Genomic DNA, 12,164 nt, shown 5'->3' on the forward strand with positions numbered 1-12,164 from the left:
GGTTTTGTTTGTCTGTTTTAATCAGAACATTTTAAAAGATTTCACAGGCAGGTGAAATGGGAAAAAATTAAGTAGCAGCCATTTTTACCAATGAACATCATCTGATTAGTGGGGTTTTCAAGCATTTGTCTGTAATTGTTTGTTTGTTTTAGGGAGCAGTAAGTCCTTATGTACGTACACATAGATACCACCTTTAAAGAAATCTGAGAGAAACAAAATAGATTGGGATCTACCTGGAAGCTAAAACAACAGGACTTAACTGGAATGTTCTTATGGCAAGAGAATATCACACCAATGCAAGTGGACAGAGTTAAAGCACTGATCTATATATAATGGGTTTTCATGAAAGCTTAGAAAGATCTAAAAAACAAAAAAACAACAACAAAAAAACCCCCCAAACCAAACTGCTCTATGCTGAGCTCAATCTGGACTGACAGGACTAATTTGAAAATACCCATCTTTTCCATACTCACAGCAGGAGAAAAAGTATTACGCATCAAGACAAAGGCCAAAGAAAAGAAAAGAAAAGATGAAGTTATCTCCATCTGGAACAGAGGTTTCCATGGACAGATCTATCCTGTGGGGAGTTAGAAGAAAACAAACACGGTTTTGTCACTTGCACAGTGGAAACTAAGACAAACTTTGCACAAACCAACATAAAATCATGTATGAATCTTAAGAGTTCCAAATGCAGGAAAACTTTAAAAAAAAGTTAATTTTCCAATGCCTTATGGAAGAGTGAAATTTCAACTAGGTGGCTTCTGTTGAGCAGATGTGGAATAGGTATGAGCACTATGAATGGCTTCACCACAGGTGTTTGCTGAATATCTGAAAGAAGGGATTAACGTGTTAACTGGCCATACTAAACTCCATCTCCTGAAGGCAACACACCAAAAGCCTTAAGATTAAAAAAAATAAACAGAAAGATCCATCAATTCTCTGTACCCCTTAAAAAAAAGCCTTTCTTTTTCCCCATCTGCTGATCTAATTCCAGGCAGTTACATATTCTCTAGAATTTTTACATTAACAAGCCACTTATTCCTATCATGTCTATTACCAGCAATGGACATTGTCATTATCTTGCCCCGAAGAGAGTGAAAGAGATTGTTCAGAGCCAGGGTTAACACACTGAAAGTTGCTTCGGTCAAGTTTTAAAAAACAAACCAAAACAATGTCTTTTGTTTTTCTGTCATTTGTTTACCTCAAGGCTTCAGTACAGGAAAAAACCTTGTGCAACTAATATCAAATGGGGGCCTATTTTCAAACAAATTTCTCTTTCTAAAATGAAGCAATATTCCTAGTGATACAGGAAACCCTGTAATAACCTGAAAGGAAGGACACAGAATAAAGCCTTAACTAAAACACCTTCAATTCAAAACTCACACATTTTCTTTGTTCTTGACAGCAACATTACCAGACTGCTGAAGAAGGTTCATCTACTGTACTACATCTTCAGATATGCAGGAGATGAATTCAACTACACTATAATGTGCACATATGATAAACTATGTGGAACAGCGAAATTATTTCAATGGCGGCAGATCCAGAACTGTGCATTTATACCAAGATTAAATGGGACGGACTGCATATGCATAAACCAAATAGTAATATGCAACTGTAAGATGCACAGTACTTTGAGTACAAGTTTGCATAGTATATGATGTAAGCAAGGTCCCAGTATAATTCACTGGGAACAGTATCAAGAATCCACTAGCTACCAGGCACACAGACTTACCCTTTCATGGCTAGATGGCATACAGTGACTTGAGTCAGAATATCAGTATTTCTTAGGTAGCTGTTTCTTCCTTTGTTTTTTCTCATCCCATATAATTTTACTCTTACATTAGGTACATAATGGACAAGGTTTCTCTGATGTCAGAGAAATAACTACAATAACCTCTGTGGTATATCAGAAGTCTCTTCTGGTTACGTTACATGTAAAGAAGCAGAGGTGACTGGGAAGAAGATGGCTGCTCCCAAAAGCTAGGACTGTGTGCAGTTTTCCCACAGAGTCCTACATAATTACAGGTCAGAAACAGGAAACAATCACAACAGGTACATTTTTTTCTTACGGATTAAGTGAGTCATAGGAACTGCAAGTCAAGAACAAACCAGTTTCCCTCTCACACTCCCATGATAGTTCTGAGTTACTTGTTTCCCTGAATACACACTTTTAAAAAAAATACAATAAAACCTAGGATATGTAACACATGAATAATTCAACTTCACAGTTATAAATACTCAAATTACACTTACATAGAATATATAATCACAGAAAATAAAATTCAAGTCATAGAAAAGAATGAAGACTAAAGGGAAAGAAAAGGCAAGGTGGTAAAAGTGATACAAGTTCAGGGCTGTGCCTTCTATAAAAGCTCTTTAAAAATTGAAGTCAAGTTATTTTGGGTTTTGTTTTGGGGGGGGGGGTTGTTGTTGCTGTTTTTTCTTTTTAAATTGGATGGAATCAAAAAAACCTTCAAGCACCCATGACGTAATCATGGACCTGCACCTCCCCCTACAAAACTCAAAGAACTGTCTCTGCCAGAGAGGAGCCAATGAAACAACATAGCCAGCTCTGGGTGTAAAGAAGCAAAGTAGCCATGGCTAGCGACAGGAGGACAGATGAAAGGTAGTATATTGGGGTCCACTTTAAAGCTAGACATGTTGTACAGATTTGAGGTACCACTGCCACCACAATAGAGTCTGATGTAGTACAGGGATACTCAGGTGCTTTTCTATATATTTGTTATTTTACCATTTATTGTGAAGAGGATGCAGCAAATGCACTTGTACGAAATACAGAACATAGAACCAAACCCATGGCACAGCCCTTACCATCAACATGTATATGGAGAGGGAGGGGATTAATCCCAAAGGCAATTTAAATAATGGTATTTTATATACTTATATTTATATATATATAAATAAATGTTCTCAGCAATCTCAGGGTTGTTTTTAGTGCATTGCTGTAAAAAAATTAGTGCAGTTCTCATTAATGTTTAGCTCATAAGGAATAAGAATCTATACATCTGTTCAGTCTCTTCTTGCCACACCTGAAACTCTTACACTGTTTCAAACTGAAGGTTTGTAGTCAATTTCTTTAAAATAAGGTGGATGAATTCCACACACTCTGTGACAAGACATGGCAATTTTTGGCAAAACAATTAGAAAAATATGAGGTGCTCTGATCTTAGAACTGAAAAGTTTGTTGATTTAAAGCATTACGCAATGCATAAACAAAATTTATAAACAATAAGATATGTCTCAACAAATCTATCCTTCATGCAAATGTTTCTTCAGCAGCTGACAACTTAAAAAAATTTCTTACACTTGTTTATTTGGGGAAAGGGACTTAGACAAATCTGTGTTTCAAGTCCTTTCCTACAACTGGACCGAAGTTTCATATCCTGGGAGCTGCTTCTTCTGGACCCTTCTCTCTTCTGAACGGTTGGAGAAGGGGAAGTTTCAGTCTCAAAGAGATTTACACTTCAGCCCCAAGTTCAAGGACTCCAGTTTCAACAACAGCAACATATTTATCTTCAATTTGAACCAGCAGGATGGTTTTATCTATATGGGATCGACTACTTGGATCTCTGCTGCAAGGCACCCAGCGGTGAATCACCTGGAGGAGGGGAAAAAAGTATAATAAAACATAAGTTCCACAGGGAGAGCTGCCATATCAAAGTTGTGGCTGATAATTCAAGACCCTTACAGGGCAAAAGGAGCAGTAATGTAAGTGCTATACTGACTTCATTGCTCATTTTTCAGTGACAGCATACCCACAGGTAAGCTACTCATTGAAGTCTTGCTGGAGATCTGCAGCTTACCTGAGAACAGCCAGCCTTTGATTTGAATTTCAGCAGGAACAAACAACTTGACCCAAATCAGAACCAAACAGTTCATGCAAAGTGAGTAACAACTGAAACAAGTGTACACGTACGGATTTGGGATATTTTGATGCTCTAGCTGTAATAGTCTTAAAATACCTCAGTGTTGCAGAGCACATAATAGGACAGAACTGTAGTTTATCAGGAGTTAGGTGTAAACTACTGTCTCCTCTAAGTCAAATCCCTTGCCCTAATTTTGTTCCCTACTCACTGTGAATTCAAGGTTGATCTTTTAAATTAAATTATTCAAAGATAATTTAAAATGAAAAAATATTACAAAGAGGAAGGGTATCAGAAATGGTGCCACAAACTACTGTCCCATACTCCTTTGGATCTACAGAATTCAGGTACTTTGATCTGCTGCTTCCAAGGATCCTGCCCGATATTGACTATCAGATGGTCCCTTTTCCATACAGGCCCTTGTATGATCTTGTCTGTCTCTGCTCAGCTGCCTCCGTAAAAATACACCCTCAACTTCTGGGTGCCCCAAAGGAACCACAAGGATGCTCCAGTAACATGGTTTTAAGTATTGCCAGCTCCATAGAAATAGAATTCTCTCAGATTTGCCAGCTGTGGCAAAAGAACCCTAAATTCAAGACAAGGTAAGGTAAAAATCAAATAAAATTAATTTTTACAAAATCCAGGACAGTACAGTTTTCAAGAATTCTAAAGACACAGGTGGGGAAAAAAGGACAGAAAACCACAAGTAATCTACATCTTCTAAGATCAAATCCAAGAGACGCCCTTAATCCTCGCTATACCCAGCTGACAGCTGCCAATTTCTTTAACACTGGGTGAAGGAGATTCAGCTTCGTCTACTGCATGAGATCTACACTGCATCCATGGGGAGAGCACTTCAGCCAGGGAAGCATGGCATCTTTAATGCCCCTTTGTTTGATGCAACAGCATGATATTTAAGTGGTCTGTTCAAGTCTGACTTCAAAGTCTGTCCAAATAAACTTTTTATGCTGCTGTATGGAGTGAGACCAGGAATATTCTATCCCCAGACATAAAATATCTCCCAATAAAGTCCACGTACTACATCCTTGTTGTCCAACTTAAAACCGGTGCCTTTGAGATAGCTAAGGGCCGACTCCAAAGGCATCAATATCATGGCTCCTTAAAAAACTGTGTATATGCAAAAGTTGTACATAGATTATAACTCACTGCAACCATCCCCCCACACTCAGTTTTACCATCTCTTCTATCATGACTGGCATTTATTTGATGCCCCAAATGACTGATAACATGCAAAATGATGTCACTAGATACTCAAGAGGTGATAAGAATCTCTTGGGGGAAAAGGGTTCTTCTGCATGCCAGTGTCAGGTATCCCAGAAAGATAATGCAGAGTATACCTTAATCTCAAAGTCCTGGAAAAAGTAGCTACAATACAAAGAGGATTGCTAAATTTCATTTCCTTGAAGAAATCCTGTAATGTCTGTGTGTATTATACATACTGTACTGTATACTCAGCAAAATAAAAAGCAAAGTTAGGAAAAGTGCTTTTTTCTATGTAGTAGAGAAGTTTTAAACAACTGAGTGCTGAACTTCATACCAAGCACACTGACATAAGGCTTTGGCTGGTAAACGACTTGATGAGCAGCATCTCAGCAGGTAAGAATCATTTCTGCCTGTTTGCAGAAAGGACCGCAACATCAGAAAGGGAAGACTGTCCTAAGATAATGGCTTTACTGATACTAGTATGTTTAACCACAGGCAGCTGAAGCAGGCAGTGGAAACTATGTCATCAAGTTAAAGCCTCTCCTCCTAATCACACATAGGGTAATCTGGTGCTTTCCTCCTTTCTTCTTAGGTTAAAAGATGCTCTTCTAAAAAAAAAAAAACCTGCCAGTATGCTGCACCAAAAATAGATGAGAAGCATTCAGAACAGTAGCTTACTCTGACCTTCAAATCCTCTTGTTTTAATCTTTCTGTAACATCAATCACTGTACGTGTCAGCATGCTGCAATTTGCAAAACACACTCACGAACTCCTGAAAAAATTGTCCAATGATACTAGGCAACAGGACATTTCAATTTAACCCTTTACATTCACCATCTTGACATACTTGATCTGCAATAGCTAACAAGGAAATTCCAAAAGTGTAACATCTAAACCCAACATAACTATGAATGTTTACAACAGCATTCTACTCCTAGGTGTTACCTACAAGGTAACCCTACTATCTTAAGAGTGGACTAGCAACTATGATAAATTCCTTCCACGAATAATTGTATTTCCAGGGCCCTTCCTTCACATACATATAACATCAGGGTAGATTTAGCATACACTGTGTTATCAGCATATTGCCATTTCTTACCTGAAGTTCGCACATACATCCACAGTGATGTGGATGTGGACTTTCAGACAGCAAAATCCAGTCCCTGAATCCAATTTATAAACAACGCCTCCAATTGAGGTAAGCAGTCAATAAAGCAAATTCTTATGAACTGGCAGAACCGACATATTCCAAATGAAAATACAGTTGTATCGATGAACCAATGCAGACACAATCTCAGTGACTCTTCCCTTTTACTATTTATCACTGAAAGAATACTCCCTGGAGCATCTTTATAGACACAAAGGTCTAAAAAAATGTATGCGCTAGTAAAAACCAAAAAGCCTCAAAGATAGAGCTAGGTTTTTTCCCCTCATAAAAAGAACCTAAATTGGGAGATAAATTTTCTAACTAGTGCAGTGAATTTTTATAAAATGCAGATATAACACCCCTAGGAAAAAGGCAGGCAGAGTTTCACGTTGTAGGCTTTTGTAAGTTTTAGTTACAGCAGATTTCCTTCTTAAAGGAAAGTAAACACCTATCACATACCTATTATATAATAAAGGGACATCTACAGGCAATCTTACTTGGCTCTATTTTCATCAGAATAATTTAAAAACAAACACTGTTAACCATTCAATTAAGGACTTGTTGGTAAATTGACCTTCCGTATTTGCTCAAGGATTGACAGTTTAAGGAAAGGAAAATGAATGCTGGATGAATGAGCGCAATGCCTGAGAGTTCATGACAAAAGCTCTAAGAAGGCAAGGAAGGAAAGGTGGTTGACAACATTTGAATCATCATCCTGCATCTTTTGGATACAGTTGCAAAAATATCCCTCTGCTTCAAATTAGGATTCTAGACCTGCTCTTCCAGCAACAGTGACTTGGAGGACAGCTGCTGGATCCAACTTACTACTACATGTATCTTTGGCCTTGATATCTAGGCAGACTGCCATAGAATCCAGACACCGCCTTTTTTAAAATTAGCTTGCCAACTTCTAAGCAAAACTTACATGGCCTTCCATGCCTTCCTGAGGACTCCAGTCTTTCCAGCTGTTTCTTCCAGCTTTTAGCCGTATCACCTCATCTGGCCACTGCAGCTCTTTCCTTTTTGACACGTTGATCCCTTCCAGTACTTGACTGGGATCCATTAACTATAAGTAGGAATTGAGTTTTGACTGTTAGTTCAGCCAAATTTAAAAGAAACAGATAAACTGTAACCTTTTGCATACTTCCAGAGAACTGACTTTAACCCATAGAAATCGATTTCTGACCAATTTCAACATTGGAAACTCAAGCTCCAGGCTAGGAAAAAGCCTAGAGCAGCACAGAATTTGGAAGTTAGGCTGTGGTTTCAGACACAGCTGACAATATACCAGTTCACTGCTGTCTGAAGCAGCAGCTCTGGTTCCCTTCCCCACCCCTTCTTTCAGTTACACTGGCTCATGGCAGGGTCTGAGGAGCTGGCACAACGTAAGCATTGGCAGCACATGGTCCAGTAACAGGGAAGAGTTAAGTGATGATGAGCTGTTAAAACTGGCTCATCACTTCTTCCACAATATCTTAAGAAACATGGTCTTGGAGAATTTACTGTTAGGCTGAAGAACTATTTATTTACTAGCATGGTTAGTCAAGACCCACCCCATGTTTTGAAGTAAACTGGCCTTTCCACAGAGGCAGCAGGAGAAAACTCCTGTAAACTTCTTCCTGTTTAAGGACAGAGAGAACCGCATAATGTCCACTATCCAAGGGCACATGTCAACTTTGCCTGTATCCTCCCCACACAGAGGAATGAAGCAGTTGCATAAAAGGGCCCTTGCCTGGAAAAAAAAAGCTACTAGGCACAGATCTGCAAAATTAATTTGTTAACTTCCCCCACTATGATGCAGTTTACTAAGAATTACTTTAAAATGAGGTGATATCAGCAATGAAATCACTTTTGTTATGATCTATCCTATTAAATACACTTATTGATGTTTCCCACTAATATACTGCCAAAGACACGTATGTGGGGCTAATAAAAGCTAGAAGAGCAAGAATACAAATTTCTGGATTTTCACAAAACGAGTAAGGCTGCCATGATTAACTTAGTCAATGGTGTACTGTTTTCTGCTCAGTAAACCCAGACTTGTGGCAATAACTAAAGAATAAATACATATGAAAGTGAAAGTGAGTATTTTTACACTTACTTTTGTGGAAAATCTACTTGGTTTAAAAGAAAAAAGCTAGTTGCCTTCTGCCCTGCAAATGAAGCTGTTTAGCTTTACATGTTGTAATGAATACAGGCAAACTAAGTATGAATTGGAACTGAGTTCAGCTGACATTCTCAAAGCTGCACTACAGCAAAACATGTAAGTAATGTAAACAGTGATGTCTAAGCATGCAGGAAGGCTGGTTGTCCAGAAAACCTTTTCCTCACATTAGTTCTCCAAATGTAACTGCACAATAGTTTTATACTGAGACATTCCAGACTGCGTGTGTATTTAAAAGTAGTGATTTCAACAACATACAAGGTAACACTAACAAAAGCACGTGGAAGCATAGGTTAACTTGTTCTTCTGGACTATTCACCTGGATTCTGTAAATAACGTCATCCTTTTTGGCTTGCATTTGATTTGCAGGGCTTGCATTACCACCTGACTGAGTTTCAGTTGCATTACTCCCTCCTTCTGTCCCTAGAAAGCCCACAAGGGCATGCTGTTTACAGGCTGGGATGCTTTGGCTGGAGCTGCTAGAAGAGGGCAGTCCATGCTGCGCGCTGACCCCAGTCTGGCCAGTAGGTTCCATTTGGTTCACCATAGAGAGGCGGGACTGGATGGATGATGGGAGGTTACGAAGGGATATCTGACTGGTGGAAGAGCGCCGACAAGGCACAAAGCCTGTTGTGGATGTGCGAAGAGATGAATGACGACTGCCGTAGCAATAAGATGAATGGCTAGCTACTGAGGCACGGGCAGGGGAATGTCTGACAAGGCTTGACTGCACAGAGTGAGAGCTGTGACTGGTGCCTAAAAGTAAAAGATACAGAATCAGGAGAGTTTGATAAAGCCTCCCACACACATTAGATTGCTGACACACAAATGTTTTAGCGCTTAGATACAAAACTGATGGGTCTAATCAACAACATCTGAAACAGCTGTATTGCAGAAGATCTCTGTTGCATTTCATATAGCAGAGCATTTGAATACATTCCATTCATCTTATCTTGGAATTTCATATTCTGTTCAATTCCCAATCCCTGCAAGACAAGTAGCTTGAAAAATGGTTCAGCCTTGCTCTTCCCGCATTAACAATTTGTTTCTTAATATTAACACTTAAGTTTCCCATACTTAAGGCATTAAGGCAGGTAGAGATGTCCATGTTTCAAAATACTAAACATTCCTTCTTAATATGCTTGACTGGATGTTCAAAGATTGAGTCAGAAAATGTTAGAGCAAAAGCTGTTTTTAAACAAGTTCAGAAAAATTTAATACACTCAAAAGTGAAAAACAGGAATTGCAGCTTATAAGCATTGGTGTCATTGCTTTTCCTATACTAAGTACTTGTAGATACCTCTCCACAGCTGATAGGCCTAATTATGTTGTGTAAAGAAAAAGTTCATTCAACTACATACACTTTCATATTCTTTGTGAGTAAAGGTAGAGTTTGGAAAGCTTTTTCTCAGCTTTACTGTTTATCACCTCCCTAACTACAGATCACTACAGACTCTTGGACAGGATTCAGCTAAAATACTGTGGAAATCCATTCCACTGTATAAATAAGAAATATAAAGACATTCACAAAAACTGGCAAGTTTAGCATTTGCAGACAATACGGCAGAAGTGAAGAGATCCAATCCATAGAGACATGCTATAAAAAGTTATTTAATCTATTTTGCCAGCACAGCTATACCCCTATTGCTCAAATCTCTGTTTGGGAACCTTGCATTGCATAAAACAGCACTGTAGTTCAAAATGAATCCAGCAGGTGTTTACACAATCAAGTCACTTTGTTTGCTTTTTCTTTTAACTTAGGCCTGATCCAAAGAGCTGAAAGACCAGTTCTGGCTATAGGATTGTACTTGTATAAAATTGTTGCTTTGTTTTATTTTGACTTTACCCAGAGTGGAGGGATGAGTTGGTGGATGAGCTGCAGGAAGAGCTGTGGGATGAGCTGCAACAGGAGGGTGCTGTACTGCTCCAGGTCCCTGCCCTGTAGTTGCATTCCCTCCTCCTTGCGACATGCTGCTCTGCGACTCATTGATAGTTGCATTGTTACTTGTGCAAGAAGCTCCACCTCCAGCATCTGAATCTTCAATGTTTCCACCACTATTGCAGCCAGCTCCACAGCCTTTCCTTAGTCTGAAAACATAATGCAATTGACACATGAAGTCAGGCCTCCTAATCATCGGGATTCTAAGAAATGCCTTATGATGACAAGCGAAAGGCTTTATTCAGCACAATCCACAGCATTCCCTAAAATCAGATAAAACCTGACTTATTTTTGCAGAATATGCTTTGCAAATACAAATGCTGCTGTCTAAGAGATTGCAATTTTCTTCATGACAGCTATTCACGTAAGTTATTTATGATAAGCCAAATGCTCATATAAAATAGCTTTTGAAAAATCAAGCCACCTCTGAAGTACAATAAAGTGATAAAATTCTAAATATAAAATGCTGGTAGAACATCCTGGTTATTTCATAACAGTTTAGAAAAATTTATGCTCCTTAACACACCAGTCGTGTATTCTTATACTGCAAAATCTTTGTCTATTCAGATGAGCAGGAAAAGAATGTTGTTTGTTGTGGTTTTTTCTTTTTAATGTATTTGATTTCTTGTTACCTTCAGTAATGTACTCACAGTTGTTTGAAGCACATATTACAATTATTTGAATCACAAATTCTTGTGTGAATTTTGAACATTCAGACAGTAGGTTAGCCAACATTTTCCAGTGTATGTAGCCATACAGGCTTTTCACCACATTGTTTGCATTAATAAACTTCATATGGACACAAAAACCACAGCACACTCCTCCTCCCTTCAATTCCTACTTTTTATTATTCTTTTCTTTCTGTCGCACTCAAATACACTGAGCACTCCTTTCCCATTTTATTTGCCCCTGGGATCCAGAATCCCAAAGCATACACAGCTTGGATCCAAATACTGTTCTGTGTCATACTTTCACCTGTTATTCTAGCCACGTGTCAGACAAGCAGATGGCGACAGAAGACAAACACCACAGACTGCAGTAAGCGTGGCATATTCTGGGGTGAAGCAGTACATTCTGTTTTGATGTGCTGTAGATGTTTAAGCGTAAATATGACCATCAGAACAGCTACAGGACTGTTCCAACTACGGCACCAGCTCCTGGAACTGGAAGAACTGGGATGCACATTTCTGAATGCCACGCACAGCTGCCACTGTTGCTTTTGGAGCCACAGTCTTAAGGGGCCAGAAGTGCAGTAAAAGTTCTCATGGCCTATAAAACGCAGCACAGCAAGAGTTTGTACTGAATTACTGAGGGGTCATATGGAGGGAGGATTATATTATTATGACTCCAGTTACTTGTTCTGGCTCTGACATACAGGGTATTTATAAGCACTCATGAAATTCTGAACAACAGCTAAAGCTTGTGCTACTATGTATGAGCATACCCTAACAACATTAATATCAGCACTTGCATGTTAAATATTTGCCAGACGGGAACCCTACCAAATAGTCCCGATTCTGTAAAGATGGTATTGTAGACTGCAAAAGTGATGGTACTGAAAAAAACAGAGAAGTTACATTGTCTCTCATTATCAGACCTGACATTAGAATTGAAGTTGTTTTCTGAGTTCTCATTTACATAGTTTGTGGTGTATTACTTATACGCCTTGAAGATTAATCCTGTACCAAAGCAGTTGCCATATGCTACAGATGTGCCTGAAATAAAAGTCAAGGCTTATTTATTTTTATGTGACTGAACATTATAAATTATGCTATGTTGGGCATGTACGAGACCAGTTAGTTG

At 38.8% G+C, this 12,164-nt stretch overlaps 1 protein-coding gene across 3 annotated transcripts in view; it reads right to left on the reverse strand.

Annotated features, from left to right (window-relative positions):
- Positions 1 to 2,041: 2,041 nt before the first annotated feature.
- The window catches only part of PCNX1 (pecanex 1), an 89,705-nt gene continuing 79,582 nt past the window's right edge, over positions 2,042 to 12,164 (reverse strand). For all 3 annotated transcript variants that reach the window (XM_050898171.1, XM_050898170.1, XM_050898169.1), the window contains 4 exons: positions 10,269 to 10,510; positions 8,742 to 9,178; positions 7,184 to 7,324; positions 2,042 to 3,622 (listed from right to left, as the gene is read on the reverse strand). In XM_050898171.1, coding sequence (XP_050754128.1) covers positions 3,482 to 3,622; positions 7,184 to 7,324; positions 8,742 to 9,178; positions 10,269 to 10,510 — 961 coding nt within the window. In that variant the 3' untranslated portion in view covers positions 2,042 to 3,481. The remainder of the gene's footprint in view (positions 3,623 to 7,183; positions 7,325 to 8,741; positions 9,179 to 10,268; positions 10,511 to 12,164) is intronic.

Source organism: Gymnogyps californianus, chromosome 5 (assembly GCF_018139145.2).
Source record: "Gymnogyps californianus isolate 813 chromosome 5, ASM1813914v2, whole genome shotgun sequence".
In the NCBI taxonomy this organism is placed as follows: domain Eukaryota; kingdom Metazoa; phylum Chordata; class Aves; order Accipitriformes; family Cathartidae; genus Gymnogyps; species Gymnogyps californianus.